Source organism: Phoca vitulina, unplaced genomic scaffold (assembly GCF_004348235.1).
Source record: "Phoca vitulina isolate PV1807 unplaced genomic scaffold, GSC_HSeal_1.0 scaffold5, whole genome shotgun sequence".
NCBI lineage: Eukaryota > Metazoa > Chordata > Mammalia > Carnivora > Phocidae > Phoca > Phoca vitulina.
This window is the reverse complement of record NW_022589708.1, coordinates 2,643,280-2,667,972: the sequence shown is the minus strand read 5'-3', so window position 1 is coordinate 2,667,972 and position 24,693 is coordinate 2,643,280. Positions and strand designations below refer to the sequence as shown.

General features: G+C 49.2%; 1 protein-coding gene across 2 annotated transcripts in view; it reads left to right on the top strand.

Moving 5' to 3' along the window:
• COL4A2 (collagen type IV alpha 2 chain) overlaps positions 1-24,693 on the top strand; it is a 168,453-nt gene that overhangs the window by 109,467 nt on the left and 34,293 nt on the right. For both annotated transcript variants that reach the window (XM_032402618.1, XM_032402617.1), the window contains exons 7-20: positions 624-740; positions 2,370-2,441; positions 2,766-2,801; positions 2,910-2,972; positions 4,372-4,407; positions 6,712-6,753; positions 11,580-11,678; positions 13,285-13,320; positions 13,846-13,896; positions 14,822-14,866; positions 18,600-18,653; positions 19,426-19,492; positions 21,502-21,612; positions 22,074-22,223. In XM_032402618.1, the coding sequence (XP_032258509.1) occupies positions 624-740; positions 2,370-2,441; positions 2,766-2,801; positions 2,910-2,972; positions 4,372-4,407; positions 6,712-6,753; positions 11,580-11,678; positions 13,285-13,320; positions 13,846-13,896; positions 14,822-14,866; positions 18,600-18,653; positions 19,426-19,492; positions 21,502-21,612; positions 22,074-22,223 (979 nt within the window). The remainder of the gene's footprint in view (positions 1-623; positions 741-2,369; positions 2,442-2,765; positions 2,802-2,909; positions 2,973-4,371; positions 4,408-6,711; positions 6,754-11,579; positions 11,679-13,284; positions 13,321-13,845; positions 13,897-14,821; positions 14,867-18,599; positions 18,654-19,425; positions 19,493-21,501; positions 21,613-22,073; positions 22,224-24,693) is intronic.

Below are 24,693 nucleotides of genomic sequence, written 5' to 3'. Positions count from 1 at the left end.
ACTCAGCCTGACTGTCTGCAGTCATTCAAAAGACATTTGATCATATTGCCTTCCCTCCCCCACTCCCAACATCTCAGAACATCTGACTTGCTTTCTGTTCGAGTTTAAAACCAAAAAAGGAGTGTCCCCCCAAGAAAGCAAATGAGAGGAAGTCAGTTCTTCTGCATAGGGCGCAGTCACATTAAATCCCTTCCAGGGTGCATGAATCTTCCCCGTGTAGGATGTGGCTCAGCCAGACTCACCCTCTACAGCTCAGTTGGGCATGACATACAGAGGCACCCGGTTGTCCTTGCAGGACCTGGCTGCTTCTAGAATGTTTTCTAGAATTTCAAAGTGGACCGTGACCTGCCCCTGCTGAGACAGACCTCTCACTAGACCAGAGACAATTTACTTCTTCACCAGAGCCCCTGGGAAACAGAACTTTGTCTGGAAGGCTTTCTCCTGCTTAGAACTGTGCCCATGTGCCCCTGTTTACTTGATCTTCCATTCCTTCATCTGCTCGTTCTGGGTTATCTTTTCCCGTGGGTTCGCGCAGGATGGGAAGATACGGAGCTGTCTTATCACACCGCTCATGAGAACCACGGTGTGTGTGCTGGAAGGCTCACTTGCTTTTCTCGTCCCAGGGGCACCCCGGGCAAGGTGGGCCCAGAGGACCGCCCGGCTACGACGGCTGCAACGGAACCAGAGGAGACGTGGGCCGGCAGGGACCTGTCGGCCCCGAGGGGTTCCTCGGCCCTCCCGTGAGTACCGGCATGCGCGGGCCGTCCAGCGGTGAGCTCCGGAAGCTAGCCGGCTGGCACTTGTCAGCAGAGGCCTGGAGGACGTCATGTGCCCCCCGCCGGTCCATCCAGAAGTCCCTTTTAGAAACTGTCCCAGAGAGACTTTCTAAGGAGGGCGGGTTGTCTCCTGTGGACCCCACGGCCGGGGCGAGCGGGCGGGCATGCTCCACGTGCTTCTTGCACCCCCAGGAAGGTCGCTCCCCTGTCCTCAGTGGGCGGTCAGGATGAAGGAGATGTTCCTGCAGACATCTCGGTGTGATTTTCCTGGGTCCAAAGAACTTCGTTTTCCTTATTCATTCTGTAAACAAAATAGAAAATAATGGGCTTGGTTTATATTGTGCAATCTTACTGGTGTCACCGCATTCTCCCCCAGGCCGCATTTCTAGTGACAGTGAGTAACAGTAATAGCAAAACTCAAATAAAAAGGCTTACAGCTTGACAGAATGCCCTGTGAGTCACCATCTCGTTAGATTCTAAAATCCTCTGTCATGTGAGAAACATTCTCCAGCCCTGACAGGTAGAAGTGAGCTCTTTTTAATGGAAGACGTTCTCGTATTCACCTATTTTGTAGACTGTGTTCAGGTCTTTGCAAAAAATCTTGAAATGGTTTTCAGGACTATATTGTGACCCTCATACCTTCAAAGTATTGCAAAGTCGGGGTTATATCAACATCTTACTTGGTAGGAGAACGTTTTTAAGGTTGGGGAAGAGCAATCACGCATTCTTCCCCGTGTTTCCTGCGAAGCTAGTGGATTTCTCGCCCCTGCCTCGCAGGTCCTCCTTCCTTGGCTGTCTTTTTTGTGTGGTTCAACTTCTCAACAAGGACCATCACTTTCTAGTCTGCTCTAATATCATGAAAATTTCATTATTAATAAATATGTCCATTACTTTAAAATACTGATATTTTTAAAGGTTTTATTTACTTATTTGAGAGAGAGAGAGAGAGCACAAGCAGGGGAAGCAGCAGTCAGAGGGAGAAGCAGGCTCCCCACTGAGCAGGGAGCCCGATGCAGGGCTCGATCCCAGGACCCTGGGATCACGACCTGAGCCGAAGGCAGACGCTTAACTGCCTGAGCCACCCAGACGTCCCTAAAATACTGATTTTATCAGCAGGCATCAAAAGACAATTATACACATACGTATGTGCATATGCACCACGTATATTTGTCACGATTCCAGTTTAAGAGAATGACCCAGTATCTCTCCCAAAAATGGTGTTTCAGGGCATGTGTTAATATTTTTAACACCGTAATGCCAAAGAAAAGACAAAAACATGATTACGCAGAAAAAATGACGTGTTGATATCCTAAAGGATTAGTTTACTGAGCATTTGTTTGGGTTTTTGAAAATAACGTAAGTCCTATAAAATATTTCCATTTTAACTTTGAAGGAAGATACTATTGGGTAAATATAAAAGTGAAAGTCTCACCTTTGTGGCTAAATGTAGTGACTGGTGTTCAGAATAACCTAAATAAGCGATAGACATTGCCCATAAGGGTCAATATTTAATCACCCAGATGACCACAGCTGCACTGAATGTTAACAGGTGTTTCTGTGTTTTCTCTGTCTCCTGCATGCGTGCTACCATAGGGGCCCCAAGGACCCAAAGGACAGAAAGGCGAGCCGTATGCGCTATCCAGTGTGGACCGCGACAGATACAGGGTACGTTCGCTAGATACGGGACTCGAGACTGAGTAATAGGTGTAAACTCCTGATTAATGATGGTGCTTTCCAAGTATGGCTGAGTTGTGAGGATGCGAGAATGGGGGACACCTGGGGTGGTGGAACCGCCCAACACCATGATGAAGTTAAAAATCATCGCTATCCCATTGGGGTGATATTCAGCTGTGGGTGCACACCTTTCCCATATTCACAATGCCCCAGATGGGAGGTAGCATTACCAAGTCCCTGGTTGTGATAAAATGTAACTAGATCTAAAGATTTATTTAAAAACCAGAACCCTTAACATTGTGTCTTCTTAACTAGGGTGAACCCGGAGACCCTGGCTTGGTTGGTTTCCAGGTAAGTTCTGTTTTTATTAGAGAATGTTCCAAGCAGAACTTTAAGAACTCAGGACTCCAAATACCAGTCTACCTTTCTTAACGGCCTACTGTTGCTGCCTGCCCTTAGGGCCCCCCTGGCCGTCCTGGGCCTATAGGACAGATGGGTCCGGTTGGAGCTCCAGGAAGACCCGTAAGTACCACTCTTGGACCGCTGTGGAGGCGTCCTCTAGAGATCCAGCTTCTTCAGTGTTGAGGCGGGTGGAAGCTTCAGGAGACAGCTGGGATGCTTGTGGTCACTCTAGAAAGTGTCCAGACAAAACAGGTCACCTTTGCATACATTTTGGTACTATTAAGGATGAAGAATGAGGACTTGAAATTTGTGGGCACCAGATCACCACCAACCATGTCAAATTTTGCCTTGGTGCTGGCTGGGCGTCCCTCCAGGGACACAGAAGCTCTCTCAGCCCTACACCCAGCCCGCCGACCAGGGGCCTGTTATCCCTGGCAAAGCAGATCATAGTGCAGTCGGTGAATAAGGAGGTAGTGGGCTCTGCCCGGGCGTGGCCATCATCACGAGTGAGGTATTAGACATCAGTGAACAAAATGGCCCTAGTGCCCCACCTGAGTGGTGGTCTGCGGGTGTTCCCTACCCTTGCAACTCGAATGACCAAGTGATTTGCAACAGGACAAATGCTGGGTGAAGGAGGGCTTGCAGCAGGGAAGAAAGATCCGGAAAAAGAGGCCACATCCCCCACTGCGCAATGGTCCGGAGCTAAACCGCCCCCACCGGGTCTCTGACTCTCATTCCCCAGAAGTTTAGCAGTAAGACAGACGGGCCTCGAACAACATTAGGAGAGCTCGGTCTCCAGGTGGAGAGGGACCTTCTTGCAGAAAGCCGTTGAGATGAGGATCATGTGGTCACAGGTTGTTTGCCTTCCTACTACACACCGTTGTCGGCTTGCTCACAGCTCGCACAGCAGCGGTGAGGGGGGTATTCTTCACACACACGGTTCAGGGAAATCCGCAACCACGGCTGCACCTGCCATGTCCCGAGCTGATCGGACAGCTGCAGGTTCTGAAGCCTCATCCTGAGTGCCGTGTTGACACTGAAGGTTTTGTAGAAAGATAGCGATGTTTGCAGGTGGACTTCCAACTGTGCGGTTTGGGCCTGTAGATTAATTCTGTTCACGAACATTTGCTGACCCACCAGCAAAACGTGCTAGACGGTGTCCCAAGGGGAGCCCCAGGGGGGATCGGGAGAAGCGGTCTCTGCAATGACAGGGCCTGGGCCCTTGCAAGGGGTCCGAGCAAGCCGGAGTAGGACACGGGTGAAGTCACAAGTCTGAACTCAGGAAAGCACACCCAGAACAGCTGTCCACGGCCCGCCGGCAAGTTCTGAGAGCCAGGCCTGACCCGGCCTTCCGCCTCCAGGCTTTCCTCCCCGCCCAGACAGATGTACCAGAAGCCTCTATGCATACTACACAGGCTTCTGAACACGCAGGGGATGGCTTTCCCAGAGCTTTCTAGCAGATGTTATCTGGGCCCTGGGATAAAGAAAACAGTTCACAAATTTCTTTGTATTTGTGCAGGGCCCGCCTGGACCCCCTGGACCAAAAGGACAGCCAGTAAGTGGGTTATGGGGGGGCCGGGGGGGCCCGGGGGGGTGCTTACATTCTTGTGCGTACCCTTCTTGACCGTAGAACTACTTGGTGGACAACAGCGTGTTATTTATTTCGTGATGAGAACAATTTTGTCGGTTTTTAGGACGTAATGTTATAAATGCCAAAGATGAATCCAGAGGTACCCTGCAGTGGTTGGCACATTGCTAAGTGGATGCAGTGAATGACTTGTTGTTTGCAAATCACAGAACGCCTGCCGTTGTGTGAAAATCGCACTGATGGACGTTTGATTGGAAATGCAGATGCAGGAGCAGCTCGAGTTTGTGTGAATGCACAGGAAGGGACAAAATGTGACTGTATCTGTGTGGGGCGACCAGTGGCATCCTTCTCACCCAGATGTGACCAGGCTGTTTGTGCCCGAGGGTGAGGTCGTCAGCCTCTGGGGATGCAGTCAGGGATTTTCAAGTCAAGCTTGAGCCCAGAGCTGTGCTGTTCCCATCAGAGAAAGGTTATTAAGTTGGACGGAGCACAGGAAAGTAGGTGGCTTGTCAGAACCTGTAGACAGAACTAGGGTTCAGTGTCACCGGGGTGAGCAGGGTAACTGCAAGACCAACAGCAGGAGTCTGTGATCAAGACGTGACATGCGTCAGAAGTGCTGGGCTGCCCTTACCAACGTTGAAAGACCATCCCGTGGCCCACACATTCCCATGTCTGCCCCATGGAAACCTCATCTCTGTGACCTCCCGGGGACCTCGGCCGCCACCACCCCCGGGGCCCCCAGGCCCACCCCCCTGCTCCCATCACCTCTAACATGGCTTCCGGCTGGGGCTGGAGCTCGTTAAGCCTGCTGCCCCCACCACTGGGCTCCCCACTGTCTTGTAGCCACGAGCAGGGTGGGAAAGGCTCAGAGCCAAGAGAAGCGGATGTAGGACGGGGCGGCTAAGCCCCAGGGTCGCCTTAGATCCCCACTTGGCTGCAACACAAACAGCCCTCACCCTCCGCCAGGTCACTTCCTGGGGACTCGGACAACCAGCTCACGGGGCAGAGGGACGGCAGGGGCCCCAGCAAATCGCATTCTGATCTAGCCTGGCTGCATTTCTGTGCTTTGATTTCAGCTCCCAGCCAGGTGGGAAAGGAGCAAAAAAGCAAAAGTTAATTAAAGGCTTTGTTTTTATTTTTGGAGAATATCTGGGTACAGGAGGGGGCGGGCGGGATACTGCCGAGAGAAAGACCAGATAGGGCCCCACGTGATCCTTTGTCGCGTCAGGCCTGGGGAGACCCTGGGGAGGAAGCAGAGTTGTTTGCAGGCCAAAGAAAAGAGCACGATTTCTATAATCTGTGTAAGTGTGGAGGGCAGCTTCTTGTCGGGCTTATCCTGGGCTTCAGGGTCAAGTCTGTTCTCCAACATATGTCCACCCCCCTCGTGAATCTGCTGAATCCTTGCTAAGTCAGGGCCCAACCCAGAGAATCACCTAAAATCATTAAAAAGATCGAAGTGTTTGTGAAATTAGGATTATCTTACCAAAATGAGAAAAGGCTGAGCAGAAGGGACACCGAATCATGATCCTCGGATACGGGATCCATGGGGAGATGGCTGCTTCCCGGGTCTGTCGGGCTGGACTTGAAGACACGCTCTGAGACCATCATCTCTGCAGATGACAGGTGTCCGAACGAGTCCACGGGACCCGGGAGCAGGTCTGAGCTCTGCCACGCACCTGCGGTGAGGACACAAGCTCCGACCGCCCGTGGCGTCCGCGTTCATCGTGCGGCCGGGGGCTCGACGGTCGCAGAGCACTAGCTCATACAGCAAGTGCAGAATTAATGACTCAGCCAACAGCCCGATCCTCGGGATGGTTGAACAACAGACTAAAATATTCTCCAATGTTAGCCCACTATTTTCAAGGTTTTGCTTAGAGTATAAAGTACAGATTTCTCAAAAGCACGTGTGTGTTAAAGAATAGCACTTCGTGTTTCTGCTCCCCATCGTTTTCATCACTCAGACCTAATCTCGGGGAATGCGCAGAAGGCGCTGGGAGGTGCTGCTTTCTGCAACCCCACGTGACCCCAGCCTGCCCCAGTTCACATAACGTGACACCTGTTACGTGGTCTATATGTGGAACTCGCAAAAGGAGAGACATTCACTTTCTTTTGTGTCAGATAGCTTTGGGGAGGGGACTCTGGAATATTCTGCAAGGATAATCGTTCAGTATGTTGCAAGCAGACCTTACATTTCTTTTTCTTAAAAAAAAAAAAAGTATTTCACTGTGATGAATGACTTTTAAAAACCTAGAAAAATCATTCTGTTTTCAGGGCAACAGAGGACTTGGCTTTTATGGAGAAAAGGGTGAAAAGGTAAGGAAACCTAAGAGATTAAAGCGGAGGCCTGCTTAGCAATTAGGAAATAAATCATTTTAACGACAGTGTTCCATGCGGTTGTCTGGGCCATTTGCATAGGAAACCATCACTGTAAAGTGCCGGGCTGCGGAAGGGGCTTCAGTGATAGTGACAGGTCGCTGAGACGGTGAGAGCCCGCAGGTAGGTTAGCCCCGGCCGGACCTCTGACGCGGACATGACCTCGGCCGTCTGCAGCACCCACAGAGTAAAGGCGCTGCCCCGAGGTGTCCCAGCGCGGCGACCCTCGAGCTGACTGGGCAGACTGAGGCGGGAAGCAGAGGCCAACACGGAGCCCGTGCAGGGGCAGACGGCCCGGCCGGGCTCACAGGCGAGCAGGAGGACCGCGTGGGTGTCTGTAAGGGTCTGCGTGCCGCAGGCAGGGACCGTGGGCCTTCGAAAGCGTCACCTGAGGCCACGTGTGTGAAAAGCTCAGCAGGCAAAGCCTCACCAACACGTAACCCATCGCCCTCAACACAAAACCCCCGGCCCACCGTGAAATACCTTTGTTCTGTGGCCTCGTTGTTGGCAGATTTTCATTTTGTTTTCCGCTGTGCTTTTGGATGGGACAGCGCACTAAGTGGGATCCAGTACTTCTCAGGTTTGAAGAGAAAGACTTTTTCTTTGTGTTAATATCATAGAAAAAAATTTAAAAAGAAAAACATTGAAAGATCCAAACGCATAAAGATGTAAATACCTGTGCAATGAAATATGACAACATAGTAAAATAACACAAAAAGAAGAAAAATCTGGGAAGAAATCATGAACGGAAGGGAGAGTAGGCACGTCAGGCAGGATGGAAATGAAGTGAATGTCTATAATCTCTAGAGTTGATTCAAGTATTAATAAGAAAATATCAAGGCCCTGACAGGTAAGGGGAAGGTGAGCAAGCAGTTCCAGGCATTTCTGTAGATGTAATGTTAGCGGACTCACAGGATACCCCTGCCAGTCCCTCTTTCTGCAGCTGACACATCCTGTCCCTTGTCTCCTGCTCACACTAGGTGACATCTGGGCTCAATTTGTGTCATATAGGTTACCTGTGGAGATGCCAAAGGAGGTGAGCACATGGTGCAGAAGCCCTGCCTAATGATGTGGCAAGTTGATGGACTTCACCGTCCGTGCATCCCATGAAAAGTGTTTCTTGCTAATGATAAAAATGCCAAAAAACACTCTTCCACAGCCCCTAGCTATGCCTTAAGTGGAAGGAAGATTAATCATTTCACTTCATTTTTAGCTATATTTTACAAAAAGGACAAAAGGGTTTGGGATGCTATTACTATTTACACATAGTAATTCTGTTTGAATAAGGCAAATGCTCTTTTTTTTTCATGAAATTACTGTAATATCAAAAAAATGTAATTTGTGCACATTTTTTGGCTTTTTAAAAAAAATGAATTGATGTCTTGTTTTATAAATTTTCTGTATTTATTAGGAGAAAATTTTTATCGCCTTATCTTTACCAACCATGTAATAAGCCTCATAGCTTTCCAACAGAGCTACTTGCCAAACAATTTTTTGCTTATTAAACCATGCTGAAACAAACAATAACAACTAAACATCAGCATTTACTTAAAATTTTAAGAATGAGGGCTTCTGATTAGCCTGAGCCAAGATACTGTATTACCTATATGCATTCCCAAAGTCTAGACACTTGATACGTTCAATCATACCTTCTTCCAAAATCAGTGAACTAATTACTCCTTTTTTGATATTCATTGTACATTTATCAACCCAGTTTATCTCGTCCTTGAGTCTACTGTAGAAGGGAACTATATCTGTTAAAACATAGGGATTATCATTGTATACATATATATGTGCAATTTGTAATGTATTCTGTGTTATAGGTTTATTATTTAATTTCACCACTTCATCACTTTTGTACAGTGGCCAAGCAGATACCTCAAACTCCAGCATTTATGTTAAGTGCACTTGCACATTTTAGGCCCACTGGATCCAGATTTTATATTGGCAGTCACTGAGGGCAAAAGCAATATATTATAACAGAACGTATAAATATTTTTGATAAAACAGTCTATATTTTATAAAAACTATTATAACACTAAAGCTGTACCTCAAAAGTCTCAAAAAATAATTTGATCAAATACTTTTTACAACTTTTTTTTTGTAGTTTTTAATTTTATTATGTTATGTTAGTCACCATACAATACATCATTAGTTTTTGATGTAGTGTTCCATGATCCATTGTTTTCATATAACACCCAGTGCTCCATGCAGTGCGTGCCCTCCTTAATACCCATCACCATGCTAACCCATCCCCCATCCCCCTCCCCTCTAGAACCCTGTTTGTTTCTCAGAGTCCATAGTCTTTCGTGGTTCATCTCTCCCTCCAATTCCCCCCACCCATTTTTCCCTTCCTTCTCCTAATGTCCTCCATGTTATTCCTTATGTTCCACAAATAAGTGAAACCATATGATAATTGACTTTCTCTGCTTGACTTATTTCACTTAGCATGATCTCCTCCAGTCCCATCCATGTTGATGTAAAAGTTGGGTATTCATCTTTTCTGATGGCTGAGTAATATTCCATTATATATATGGACCGCATCTTCTTTATCCATTCATCTGTTGAAGGGCATCTCGGCTCTTTCCACAGTTTGGCTATTGTGGACATTGCTGCTATGAACATTGGGGTGCATATGGCCCTTCTTTTCACTACATCTGTGTCTTTGGGGTAAATACCCAGTAGTGCAATTGCTGGGTCATAGGGTAGCTCTATTTTTAAACTTTTGAGGAACCTCCACACTGTTTTCCAAAGTGGCTGTACCAACTTGCATTCCCACCAACAGAGTAAGAGGGTTCCCCTTTCTCCACAACCTCTCCAACATTTGTTGTTTCTTTCCCTGTCCATTTTTGCCATTCTAACTGGTGTAAGGTGGTATCTCAGTGTGGTTTTGATTTGGATTTCCCTGATGGCTAATGATGATGAACATTTTTTCATGTGTCTGTTAGCCATTTGTATGTCTTCTTCAGAGAAGTGTCTGTTCATCTCTTCTGCCCACTTTTTGACTTGATTATTTGTTTTTTGGGTGTTGAGTTTGAGAAGTTCTTTATAGATCTTGGATACCAGCCCTTTATCTGTAGTGTCATTTGCAAATATCTTCTCCCATTCTGTGGGTTGCCTCTTTGTTCTGTTGACTGTTTCCTTTGCTGTGCAGAAGCTTTTTATCTTGATGAAGTCCCAAAAGTTCATTTTTGCTTTTGTTTCACTAGCTTTTGGAGATGTATCTTGAAAGAAGTTGCTGTGGCCGATGTCAAAGAGGTTACTGCCTATGTTCTCCTTTAGGATTTTGATGGATTCCTGTCTCACATTGAGGTCTTTCATCCACTTTGAGTTTATCTTTGTGAGTGGTGTTAGAGAACGGTCGAGTTTCATTCTTCTGCATGTGGCTGTCCAATTTTCCCAGCACCATTTATTGAAGAGACTGTCTTTTTTCCATTGCATGTTTTTTCCTGCTTTGTCAAAGATTATTTGACCATAGAGTTGAGGGTCCATATCTGGGTTCTCTATTCTGTTCCATTGGTCTGTATGTCTGTTTTTGTGCCAGTACCATGCTGTCTTGGTGATCACTGCTTTGTAATATAGCTTGAAATCGGGCAACGTGATGCCCCCAGCTTTGTTTTTCTTTTTCAACATCTCCTTGGCGATTCGGGGTCTTTTCTGATTCCATACAAATTTTAGGATTGTTTGTTCCAGCACTTTGAAAAATGTCATTGGAATTTTGATCGGGATGGCGTTGAAGGTATAGATTGCCTTGGGTAGCATAGACATTTTAACAATGTTTATTCTTCCGATCCATGAGCATGGAATATTTTTCCATCTTTTTGTGTCTTCTTCAATTTCTTTCATGAGTGTTTTGTAGTTCCTAGAGTATAGATCCTTTACCTCTTTGGTTAGGTTTATTCCCTTTTTACAACTTTTCAGAGGATCCATTTGTAGCTTTTTTAATGCTCTTATAAGAAAGTCTTTTGGCAAGCCATGACTCTTTCACTTGCCTGGAGTTTTTTGGGTTTTTTGTTGTTGTTGTTAGTTTTTGCATTCTTTTCCTGCTAGTCTATGACTTCACTGCTTTTCCTTAGTTCAATAATAACATCCTTGATTCTGTGCTGAGCGTGTTAGGGTCATCATATCTCAGGAATAGCAAGTTGTTAACTAACCATACTGAATTAACCATTTAATCACAGTGACCTCATGTCTTAAAAATTGTTCAAATTTAAATTCTATGAGAAACATAAAAGCACACTGATTTATAGAAAGTTTATAAATATTTCAGCCTTGAAAAAAAATGCCAACTGAAGAAGCTTGAGCTATTTTATTTATTGAAGATGCTACTTTTTATAATATAAAAATACCCTTAACTGGTGAAACAGTGGTGAAACTGGGGTGGTCTTTCATTTCTTAGGCTTTTCTTATACCTTGGCCCCAGTCTTGGAAAGCATTAGAGTAATATGTTGATAGGAAGATATTTAGCCCTTGTATAGAAATTCATCATAAGGAGGTAAATCCCAGAAGCAAATGCAACCCAAACTTCTGAACAACCTAAACACCTTTTATGAATAAATTATAAATGATTATGAGTGCAGGGGAACACACATAATTTTGCATTGTGATCATTTTATTTTATACCGTGATTATAACATTATAAAATTGATGTACTTGTGGAAAACAATATGCAAAAATAGAAATAGCAGTTTGTGGTGGTGCTTTTATTCACACTCAAGAGTGTCTTTCCAATTTAAAGATCACTGTTTTTGCTAAACCATTCACAGGGCGACATGGGACTGCCGGGACCCAATGGGATTCCATCAGACACCCACCATGCCATCATCGGACCCATGAAGGAAATGTTCCACCCAGATCAATATAAGGTAAAGAGGCTTCAGCAAAATTGACTGTATTCCCAATAGAACTAAAATAAGGAGAAGGAAAAAAAAAAAGGAACTTTCTTCAGTCTTTTTAAAACAATCACAGAGCCAGAGCCCTCACCATCCAACTGGTACATCGTGCAGGAAAACACTGCCCACAATCACACGGGTGCACCCATCCCTCATCTTCAAAAGTTGTGACAAATTTGAGACAATACGAGAATTCGTGAAACAATCTCGAATATGCATGCAGATCCCTGTGCAGGCGTAGGTTAGTGGTCAGAGCATAATTCAAAGCCAGGATATGGAACTATTTGAGCAAAATGTTGTATTTGGCAAAATAAACCTACTTTTACTCTTTGCTGACATGGAGCATTGTTGTGGGTGTTTTTGCATCAAAGTCAGTTTTCTGACTTTTATAATTCCATTAATATTTTGTCTGATAAAAAGTATAGTCTTGGAGTCTAAAACCCCCCACTTTACCACTCATTCACTCAGATGGGCCACTGAACCATCACAAGTGTTCGAGCGCCCTTGTGCCCAATGAAGATGGTAATGCCAACCTCGTATTGCTGAGGAGTGGAGACCACAGTGAAAACCCCAGATTAGGTCGGGCATAGACAGTGCCTGGGAACCAAAGTGAAAACCCCAAACAGAGTCTAATTCCAGCTCTCAAGTATCTGTCCGGATGGGGATTGGGTGCACGGCCGTGGGTGGGAGAAGGCAGGCCTCAGGGAGCTGTGCCTGAGCTGTCCCGGAATGCAGGGAAAATGCGTCAGGAGCAGGCGGTCGTGAGCCAGCTGAGGTTAGAGCAGGACGCCCCTGGACAACCAGGCAGGAGGGGGGCCCCATCCAGTCATAGGTGGGATCCAGGCAGGACTCTGGCTCCTGATGGTGCCCTGACCATCAGCCAGGTTTCCAGTCTCAGGATGGGTGCCAAGGATGGATCGAGGCCAGAGCAGGTTGAATCGATGTGAGGTGCTCAAGCTTGCACCTCACATTTCCTTCATCTTCTGCAACCAGGGTGGGCTGGGGCTGGGGCCCGGCCAGCCTGCGGGAGGCTGCCACAGGGGGACGGGGATCCTGGGCACTGTCCCAGCAGAGATGGGAAAGGAACCCAGTTGGTCACTATGTTTTTTCATATAAATGAAAGATCTTTCAGATCATATAAAATTAACACTGCTTTCCAAATAAAGTCTCTTTTGCTTGGGATTTTAGTACATACAAAATGTGTCTTTTTCTCAGAGGACCCACCTAAGAATATCTTATTCAAACAAATATTCTGGTCAGGGGCTGTATGCTCCAACACAGCACATCCGGTCTGCCGGCCGCTGGGGTCGGGGGGAGACCCAGCGACCCCATGCAGAGAAGACAGGCAGCCTCACAATCGTGTGAAACATAACACGTGATTTAACGGCTAATGTGAAGATCTAGAAGAAAGCACACCTTTTTTCTCTTGAATTTTGAAGCTGCAAAGTGTAGGAGTTGTTTATTCTGATGCATTTATAATCATTGTTTACGGTTTCACTAAATACTTCTGGGGACCACAAACCCTGATCCATCGTTTCTATTCTTGAATTAACGGCCTTACATTTCATTGTCTTCACAGGGTGAAAAGGGGAGTGATGGGGAGCCGGGAGTAAAAGTAAGTTGAGCAGTCGCTCCTCACTGGGGGGCCCCCAGCTCTCAGTGTCCCCACGCGCTTTGGCAGCATCCACCTGTTACTCCGAGCCGCGCTCGCTTTGCTGCCTCCTTTCAGAGAACGGTTTTAGACTGTCTTCCCTTTTGCATCACAAACACCAGCTAAACAACATTTCCTGGGGTTCATGAACAGAACCTCAGTGCGTCCAGAGCGCAGGTGTGGGGCTCGAGGCCCCGGCAGGTTTGGCGGCGGCTTCCGTTCTGGGTCCAGCGCATGATGCCCTGCTGTCTCGTCCTTGTCACGCCTGCCCCGTGTTCCCAGCCCTCCCGGCGTCACCAGCTACGTGACGATGCCGGTGGGGTCTGGGACTGACGATAATCCAGGCCTCCTGGCCGACTCTCTGTGACCCTGTGTGGCGCTGGGGTGGACCGGGGGCCCCAGGAGGCAGGCTGGCCAGTGGGGGGGCTGGAACCCCCAAGCGGGGGAAGCGTGACCAGCCGGCTGCCTGACATCTCTGTTCTCTCCTAGGGCATATCCTTGAGGGGAGAAGAAGGAGTCATGGGTTTTTCAGGCCCACGGGTAAGCCTTGCGTTCTGTAACTGTGGTTTGTTTGGTGTGTGTTTTAAGCAGACTGCATTTTTCAGAGCAGTTTTGGGTTCCCCGTGAGGTTGAGGTAAAGGTACAGAGATGTCGCGTATGCCCTCCCTCCCCCCACCTCGCACAGCCTCCCCCCTCCCAGCGGCCCGACCAGAGTGGCCCCCAGGGACTGCCATCTGAGGCTGTGCCCCCCCATTGGAGGAAGGCGGGAGCAGAACAGAGACCTCACCACTTCTGTCAGGGAGGCTAACCGAACCTGAGCGGGCAACCCTGTGGACTGGCTCCAACACAAGAACGTGATTCTTGTTTCCGGGAGAGTCCAACAGAAGTGTCCCTAGCAGGACGGGGGGGTCAGGGGAGTGTCTCCCCCAGGGAGATTCAGCACCTGTGGCTCCCATGCCCGAGGGCACACCTCCTCCTTCGGAGTGTGGCCTGAAATGACACCTGCCACTTCTGCCCTCCCTCCATCGGCCAGACCTTGGTCACCTGCCCAGCCGAGCGACAGGGAGCTGGGAAGCGTGGCCAGAGCCATGGCCAGAACGGAGAAGGCGGCCTGGTGGTGACTCTCTGGTAGGCGCTACCACTAAGAAGACACACGTTAGAATCTTCGAAAATAGGAAGAGACTCCCGAGAATGATGGAGTGCAGGCCTTGCTCTGTCTCTGCTGGTTGAACCCTACCGTCCTTATCAATTTCTCCATATTTCCTTAAGGGGCAGATATGATGCATTGCATGAAAGTGTCACTAAAATGATCCACCTCCTTTAGAAAATAAAAAGAATCTCCGGATGGCTTTGCGATTTCCTAGTAGAGTGTTTTCTGTTAGCCCGTGTCAGGGCCGTAACCGTGCCGTCCGGAAAACGTGGCTGCGTGTTCTGAGCTGGTGCTCCTCTTTTCTGTTCCATCCAGGGTGCTGCGGGCTTCGATGGTGAGAAAGGTTCTCTGGGACAAAAAGTAAGTCGGATGCACGAAACACAATCTGCCCCGGGGCTGACACATCTTACAAAGGTCAAACACTATGAGGACTGTGCTATCCCAGGGAAAGAAACTGTGCCCCAGAAAAACACATTTAAAACCCTGCATAAATCATCCTTCCTCCCAGATCATTTGCGATGCCCGAGTCAGACCACTCACCTTTTTGCTCACCTTTGCAAACCGGCACATTGGTTCTGTCCTTTGGCGGCGGCCCGTGCGTCACCGTGCACCACTCTTGGGAAAGTTGCCGATGTGGCGGCCGAGTGTCTACCTGCATTTTTCATATGTTGATCTCACACGTTTTGACACTGTATCTTCAGTGATGACCCGATTGGTTATTTTCATTCTGTGTTCCGTGGACAGATTTTTGGCAGTTTTTTAAAAGGAATTGTTAGGTGAGAAATGTGTTCTGAATCTGGATCAGACTTAGGATCGTCTGAGCGCTTGGTCATCTGAGAGGGTACATGTAGAAATAGTTCTCTTAGTGAGTAATGAGGTTCCCTATTTACTGTTTCTGGTGATTCTCCTTCCCGTTGTGGAAGCCAGCACTCTCCCGGCTCTGTGGGCATCGTTTTGGATGCCCGCGAGCCCCCAGAGGACGTGCATCTGCACCTGCATGTAATTGCATGGGGAATAGCGCACCTCCACCACTCTGCCATCTGGTTTTTTCGGCACCGTGCTTGGAGATGACCCCACGCGAGCGCATCCACATCCACGTAGTTCTGTGCAGCTTGTGAAGCGGCAGGACGAGGATGCGACGTGTGTGCACAGGACCCCTCGCCAGGCCTCCCACTGCTTGCCATGTGCAACCATCACACTGTCCTCGTTACAGTGCGTGCCTCTCAGGGCCCGTGGGCTCGCGTGTCCCTCATTCAGGCCTGGTAGGTGCCTAGAAATAGACTTTAAAAATCGACTCAGCCTCTGAATCAGGACTCCGCTGAATCCTGCTCGTGGCTCCATCGCAGGATGGTGGTGGGGCTTTGGGAGAACCAGAAGGACGTGGGGCTCATCCGTGTCCCGTGGGGAGCTCCCCCTGTCTATCTGGGGACCGCAGATGGCCTTGGCCTCCCAGCCTTGTTTTCCGACCTCGCTGGTTCTGGGCACAGCCCTGTGAGCCCTCTGCATGGGCTCTGACCACTCGCAATGGGACCAGCCTTGATTCCTTCCTGCAGCCTTGGCTGGTCTTCTTCCCGTTTCTGTCCTTTTATCCCAAACTCAGGCCAGGGAGCTGACACCAGGATTTCCCTAAGGACACCCATTTCTCATGACATTAGGAGCTGGTAGGGGTGTCCCCAAGGGCAGGGTACCTGGAGGACAGCTGTCCAGGCTATACCCCAACAAAGGCCAGAAAGCCAAGTTCCAGCGTTCAGGATTTCAGTAATCAAGTGAAGGGACAGAGGACTAAGAAACGTGAGCATCTGTACGTAATCTGTCTCCACCCACCAACATAACTGAAGTGCTGTTGCTAATACTTTCATTGCTGGCCATGTGCTAGTGAAGTGACAATTATGATTTTTTTCTACACCCAACACTAACGAGTTATAGGCTTTTAAAGAGCAGATGCACACGGCGGCCCCCTGGAACTCATTGTCTCTGTGAGACAAGATGCTCGGCAGACACCACCTGGGGCCTCTCCCTGCTGCGGCCAGATGGGAGGACCGACGGCCCACAGCCTCCAGGGGATGACGGGGACACTTCCGGCCGAGCAGGATGTCTCTGTGGGGAGACAGTTTACTCGACTGTACAAATAGGAAATGCCTGGGACACACACGAATGGCGAGTCACCTGCTCCTCAGCCCGCGCGGCATCTCAGATGGGACCGCTGGGCGCCCTCCTCCTGGAGAAGTTGCCGTTATTCCTGACTGGCTGTCCAGTTACTAATCCAGTCCCCAGATAATTCCTCCTTGACCACGCACCCCTTGCTTCCCCCGCCCCTGTTGTCATGTCTGCACCTAGAAACACAAAGAGAACCCGTTAGCTGCCAGGGGTCTCAGATGAGCCACGAGTGCGAGTTTTCCCCTTTACTCTGCTGAGTGATACCTAATACTCGGCCCACCCCCACCCCCAGTCAATTCCCCTGCTGCTGAGAACTCACAGCGAAACTTCTAGATCATTGTGTTGGCTTTGGGGTTACAGCTGCCAGTAGTCTCAGCGAGAGGACCCCTGAGCGCTTCAACTGTGCCCTTTCTCCTCTTGGTTTTCCGGAATAGCCGGTTCATTCCAGACCGCTCAGACAGACGTCAGAAGTGTTGGTGCTGTTTTGGCGCATTCGACACGGGGGGTGAGCATGTCGTGCGGGGGGGGGGGGGGGCTGCTCGGTGATGACATCACACACAGCGGATGACGCTCGGGCCACAGGGCGACAGGCACGTTTGGGGCGTCCCGCGCCGTGTCCGGGCTGGGTTGTTTTTGCTGGGCGCACGCACAGCTCAGACCGAGCGCCTCGCTGCCTGCTCCTGTCCCTGGCAAGCTCCTGCAGGACTCCTTGCCTATCTGAGAGCTGGCCTCAAAGGAGGTCCATTTAGCGTCAGAGACATTTGCCTTCGCTTCTGAATCTGCAGCTCCACCTGGTGTGAAAGGAAACCAATCTGTCCGCATCCAAGGGCCGCCACGAAAAGTGACATTACGGCCATCCGTGTTCATCCCAGACAGCAGGACTTCCAGCATACGTGCTCTGGCGTTTCACAGTAACCCGTGAAATAATCAGAGTGCACCTGGCGCCGGCACATAGTCTTTAGCAAGAGGGAGTGAATTTCTAGATTTGGTAAAAAGCTTTACGGTGTATCTCCATCCATGATGCGCTCAGGAGGGTAAGCGTTCTCCTTCAGTAAACACTCAAGGGAATTAGAAAGCAGTCCTTTGCCCTTTTTAAATGAAGAGAAAAATTCTAAATTAAGAAGTGTTAATGCTTCTGTTTGGCGTTAACTAAAAGTTTTCAAAGCCCACCTTGGGGGAAGGTTTTACTAGATGGTCAATCATAAGGTCAGTGACATGGGGCCTCCGGGCCTCCTGAAGGACGCAGTGGGAAGGACACAGCAGCCTCTGTGAACAATTCCTGCTCAGAAGGTGAACCTGAGGGGCGCCTGGGTGGCTCAGTCGTTGGGCATCTGCCTTCGGCTCAGGTCATGATCCCAGGATCCTGGGATCGAGCCCCACATCAGACTCCCTGCTCCATAGAAAGCCTGCTTCTCCCTCTCCCACTCCCCCTGCTTGTGTTCCTTCTCTCGCTGTTTCTCTCTCTGTCAAATAAATAAATAAAATCTTAAAAAAAAAAAAAAAGGTGAACCTGAGCCCAGTGAAGCCCATAGATCTCGTGGCCACTCGAGAGGAAGTACGCGGGACCGAGGAGCACCACACGGTGCCACGAGCAAGAAACGGACCGCTCGCACCACGGGGCCGTGCAGCACCAACGGCCTGGTGTCTCCAACAATGGTGGAAACGTTACCGAGAGAGAGGAGGAAACTATGATGATGACACTTAGAGACCTGTCAGCCAAGTGTCATCTTTGGACTTTGGATCCTGATTTAGACAAATCCGCTTTAAAAAAAAAAAAAAAAAACATTTTTGAGACCCAAATCAGGGAAAATTGGGCACAGAGTGGGTACTAGGTGATTTTAATGAATGGGGAGTGTTATTGGACATAATAATGGCATTGTGTCACTTCTTTAAATCCTGTTAGAGGTACAATAAGCACTGAGCCTCTTTCTTTCAGGGAAGCAGAGGACTGGATGGTTATCAAGGCCCCGACGGGCCCCCAGGACCCAAGGTGAGCTCGGTCTTCCTTTGGCTGGCATTCGGATCACCTGCCAATCACCCTGTTGGAGGAGGCATCCTCCATCCTGTGTGATACACGATAAGCCAGCACACGACAGCCAGCCCTGGACAGATGCGGTGGACACGGGTTTATTAGTCACATGCGTCAAGGCCTCACGATGCTGCGTGCCACGCAGGGGCATTTGGAAGTCACAGCCTGGGGCAGAGCGAACCAGTGGGGCTGTGGGAGCAGGCTTCGTAGTAACAAGAGGGTGGGCTACCCCCTGTTCCCAAGGGAGAATATGATTAACTTGTGTGAATAGTTCCATGGGCTGGCAGGGAGGTGACACCCATCGGTTGAGGACTAGGTGGGACACAGCTGGTCCAGTGATGGGGATCCAGCCAGGTGGGGAGACTCCTCCTGGGGAGAGGGGCATATCTGGTGAGGACAGGGCAATTCAGTGGTTAGGCCTTTGGGGCCCTGGGAGACTCAAGAAAGTTTAGGTCTTACCATCCAGATGGTATTAGGTCAGGGTATCGTGGTATCGCACCTGCCCCCCTATGGGGGTGCCCAGATACCGTGATCAATAATGGAGTCATCTGACAATACAGAAAATAGCCAGCTGACCGCCTCTGGTCCTTGACAAGGATTTCAAAGTGAGATTAGTGTCTGCCCACTTTGTTGCCTCTCGGTGCGTCCGGCTGGTGTCCCTGCAAATACGCAGAGCATCCAAAAGTCCACAGGCGGGTCTCACATTCTTCTGTTTTCCTCTTCTCTCCTCCAGGGAGAAGTGGGTAACCGCGGCCCCCCAGGTGCACCTGCTTACCTCCCTTACCCCTCCCTAATTAAAGGTTCGTATGTCTGCATCACACACGCATTCTCTTGTTTCGGACCCAGTTGTGAACTTGCAAGAAAGGTTTTCTAAGCAAAACAAAACAGAACAAAAAAGATGTTTAGAACATACCCTTTGGAGAACAGGAGTCTCGTGTACAAGGGCCCTCACTGCTTGAATGTGGTGTCCCGGAGAGACGCCCATTTCACCTCTGCCAGAGAGAGTGCCCCCGGCACTCAGCAGAGACCCCTTCCCTGGGAGACGCCCTCGTTTCTGCGTACCTTGTGCAGCCTCTGCTTTGCCATCTGCACTGTCACTGAGAAGCCCAGGCCTCCTGGGCCTCGGGCTCATGGCAACAGCCCCAGCCACCCTCACTCCTTTCTGCCCCATGGGCACCGAGATGCTTCTGCCCTCCGCTTGCCAGTCTGAACCCCAAATTGGCCATAATCCGTAGTCTGTAAACAGCCACATCCTTTGAACCTTCGTGGAATCCCCATGTGTTTGCATGCGACCAACTGCCCAGAAGATGCTCCCACTGTCCCAGTGGACCCCTGAGTGTAAGTGAAGGGTTTTGCATGTGGTGTGGCTAATGCCCATGTCATTATTTTACTCAGCCTTCCAGACTGGCAGGATCGTACCAAAATATTCTAATTCTATGATAAGAGCAGTGACCTCAGAACCTTTTTGAATATGAGTCCTTCTAGGTTAAAAAAAAAAATATTTTCAGCACCCGTCTGAATAATCGTATGAATATGGACTTATGGATAATTTATCCGTGTTGTATGGAGCTCCATGAGGGCAGCGATTTTCACCATCGTGGTTCACTGCAGCATCCCCAGTTTCTGGAAGGGTACCAGGCAGATAGTAGGTTACCGGAATGGACTGAACAGTGTACGTACCTCAGATGCCTCAGAAAGGGATTTTTAAAGACTGCGTGTTTTAAAATAAAGGTGGTCTAATATTTTCTTCCTGCACCTAGCAGATCAGCTGACTCCCTGCTTTATATGCCCAGAGGTCAAACACTCCCTCTCCTGAGTGGTGGGGACTGTCTGTCCATTTAACAACAACCTTTGCATGTGTTTGTCCAACACTGATGAGAACATAGACTAGCACAGGGCTGAGGACAGAGCCCGGCGAGCCCCCGAGAGAAGAACGCCCAACGCAAAGATAGCTGTGTTTCATGCGTTCTTGCCAATTAACACATCCGGGTAAATGAGCATATTTGGGATCCATGCTCAACACCTCAGACCGCCCTCCCTGGGCGGCTAGCGCGCCCCTCCTGACTGTGGAGTCCAACTGTGGTGTGCCTGCCAAGCCAGAAACCCCAGGAAAAGGAGCATGAGGTCCACTCACTGTTAATGATTAGGGTGAAATCGAAATACTGCCTTTTGAGGCTTCGGGAACATAATTTTTTTAATTAATGTGGGCCATTTTTCAAAAATGTCCCTGACCGAGAGCCCAGAATCCATCCACTCCCTGTTCTCACCACCGCATATTTCTGAAACCACACTGGGAAGGTGATGGTTTTAAATTGGTGAGTTGTCAGGCGAGGGCCCCTGAGCACCACAGGCTGACTAATGAGCAGGTTCCCTCAGGGAAGAGAAGAAAATAAACGTATCTTCACAGAGTAGCCTTGCAGGAGCTTGTCAAGACCCAGAAGGCTGGAGGAGACTTGTATTTTTTTTTTCTTAATGATTGCAAGTGAACTAAAACAATTAATCTTGCTCTTCTCCCAAACAAATGAGAAGGTCTGTGGTTTGCATTTATTTTGTCTCCTCTGACTCATTCCTGATGGCTAGCGTTTATGCAGTGCTCACGGGGCGCGGGCAGGGGTCTCAGTCACTCTCCTCACTCCTGTTGATTATTTACTTTTCCTAACCACCCCCTGAGATGGGGACTGATGGTAGCCCTGTTTTGCTGGTGGAGAAATTGAGGCACAGAACTCTAGATCACGGGCGTAAAGAGTGGAGGAACCGCGTTCAGACGCAGGCAGTCCTGTTCTAAGTGGGGGGCCTGTCTCGGTTGCAGGTGCCAGAGGTGACCCAGGATTCCCAGGGACCCACGGGGAGCCCGGAAGCCGGGGTGCACCAGGAGACCCGGGCCCACCCGGCCTCCCCGGCACGTCCGTCAGAGATGAAGGTAATAGACTCCGTGATATCAAATGTGTGCCCCCACCCGGGTGTTCCCACAGAGACCCGGCCCCTTCCTGACCGCTCGGCTCTGCCGCTGGGCTCTCACAGACGAGGCTCGGCGGCTCGAAGCGGCCCGAGCGCGTGCGTCACAGGCCGTCTGGGGAGCGGTCCCCCTGCGACGGCGCCCCCACGGGGCCTGGCTGTGCCGCTGACAGCGACTGGCATGACGCTGCGGGCTGGCCGGGCGAGCGTGGGCAGCTGTCCGGTCAGGGTTACAACTCACACCATCATCTGGGGCTTTTTTGAGGGGGAAGTAAGGTGATGAAATCTACCAACAGCATCCACCCTTAAGTCACTGACTGGACTGTAGACCCGCCAGTCCTGGTGGCCCCCGGGGGACGGGAATGCCAACCCAGATGTTCTGTATCCCAAGTCTCATGCTGCTGGTGGTCGCTGTTGCATTTTCAGATGGGAGGAGAGGCTTACCGGGTGAAATGGGCCCCAAAGGCTTCATAGGAGACCCAGGCATCCCTGCGCTGTACCCCGGGCCACCGGGCACCGATGGAAGGCCAGGACTCCCAGGACCCCCAGGGCCTGCCGGACCACCGGGACCAGACGGTAAGGGGAAGGAAATGCGGGTTCGGACAGAGCAGCCTGGCCCCTGCCAGAGGTGTGCAGGGATTCTCTGCTAAATAATTCCATGAACCAACACAGTAGGCATTGCACTGGGGTGTGGCAGGTGCTCTGGGCTGCAAACAGAAAAGCCGCTGAGTACCAGCAGGCCCGTGGACGTTACCCAGTAGGGTTTGGCCGACTGTGGCTCCGGTGAGGTCAGCCCTGCGGTGGAACATCTGAGCGGCGCAGTCTGGAAGCAGGTGCAAGCTGACAGCTGCCGGGCATCTCTGTGATACGTTCCGTCACCTTCTCCCAGGGTGGAGGCCTCCTGCCTTGACTTGTAGCCTCTCTCCTCTGTCTTAGTGATCTTAGGCAGACTTGATCATCTGCCTTCTCAGTCCATGCAGGGCCAAACCTATCCCCGACAGTAGTCGACAGACGAGGGGGCGGCATTCCTCGAATGAGACGTGGCCAAGGCCGAGAGGCAGGACTGGGAGTGTCTATAAACCAGACAAGCATGAGCTCCTGGGGCCCATGCTGCCTGGGGCAGCATCGGATCCTCGTGCAGAGTGGCTTTCCAGGTTCCCGTGTTTCCATGGCTCCTCTTTTAGTGGAGAACGCTCCGAGGAGGCAGGGAACCGTGAGGCTGTCTTTCAGCTTGCATCAAAAATGGTTATCTCTTCGGCTTCCAGGTTTAAAGGGTGGTTTTAGACGTTGTAAAATCTCCTAACAGGAACATCTCATCCCCTCAAGAGTTTGGATAAACGAGGCTTTGGAAGAAAACGTGAGGTCACAATGTCTTTCTCTGTGATATGGTCCACAGTTTATCAGCCTCTTTTCGAAATATTTGGCTTTAAATTCCCTGGTATCCTGCCCCCTCCCCCATGATCTCTTAGAGCTTCCTCTCTTCAGGCAGGGAGAGCATCACGTCGCTGACAGATAGTGTTTGATCTCAGTTCCAGGTCGGGCTCAGATCTGTGCTTTGGTTGTTCTGGGACATCTGCTTCTCTTGCCATCTCTAGAGGGAAGATGCTGGGGCTCGTAGGAGTATCTGCGCATGTACATCTTCCATTAAACAATCAGCAGTCCCTGCTCTGATCCCATTTGGTCTTCTACAGTGAATGTCTAAGTTAACATGCTTCTACTCTTCCAATTTTCCTTCAACTGGCAAAGCCAGATTCTCACATTCTTTTGAAAATTTTTAGGTGTAGATAATTTCCTGGAATTTGCCGAAGAGTTTGAGCAGTGTTATCTTTAATGTATTTTTATCCCGGAAGTAATATTTATTACTGTGACGTCAGTGATAATGGCCAAGTTTCTGTGAGCATTATGTTTCCTGAGTAAATGTTATCTGTTAAGTTTTCCTTTTTGGCAACAGAAAGTGATGTGTTAAAAGTTTTTAAAAGCATAAAAATTTGCCTCTTTAAGGGAGTGTGATTGAAGGCTGACCTTGCCATTATTCCAATAACTAAATTCCGTTTTGCTAAAGATACAAACACCATCTTGCTTTTTATAAATCTTGCTTATAGTAAGTCTGTGATTTACTAATATATCTGCAAACAAATTAGTTTCTTTTGCATATTTTATTTGTAAATGCATGGAATAGTATCCAATAAATTTTATCAACCTAAGATATGAAAAGCATACAACTTAAGTTCTCCTTGAAATATTTCTTTTACTCCGTGAGACACATTGTTTCCAAATCACTTTTTTTTAAAAAAGCAGTCTCTTGTACAAAAAGTAGCCAACCATAATGGCCTTTTAAAACATTTTTGTGCATAGTCAGAATTTAATACCAGTGACCTTGATTCCCACACAGTTCTTCAGCTTTTCCCCTGGAATGAAATTCTTGGATTCCTTTCTTGTCAACTGCACTCCATCCTGTTTTATGTGTTGCTACTAATGAAAACCAGAATTTTTCGCTTTTTGCAGTTCCCACAGAACCAAACCATAAAGTCAGTTTTCTTTCTGAACTAAATATTTTGCTTGCTCTTGGTTCTAGCTGAGTTCACTGAATCAAGTGTCGGGGCAGTTCCAGTGTTTTCTAGAACAACTCAGAATACTGCCAGCTTCATTACAGCCCTTGGCCCTTGGCCTCGTCAAGAAAATCATATTGAAAACATCTGAGAGGTGCACTGCTATTCTGTGGGACTTGTGTGAAATTAGTTCATTAGATAAAGAAAGCACATAGCAAAGGGGGTGCACCTCAGGATGGCCACTGGGTTCGCCAAGAGTGACTGTCTTTGTGTCAAACTTAAAATCCGACATCCCTGGAATATCCATGATTGAATACTTACCTGTCTGCTGCAATTCTCACAACATCGGGAGAACCTGGAGGCATAAAATAAAGCCCACAAAGTCCTCCGAGGCCTAAATGCCCTTGACCTGGTCGCCAGGGACCCGGGGTCACATCCCGGGGGCACCGTCCCGCTCCACAGGCCCAGGATGCAACCGGCCGCCTCCTTCCACGCTG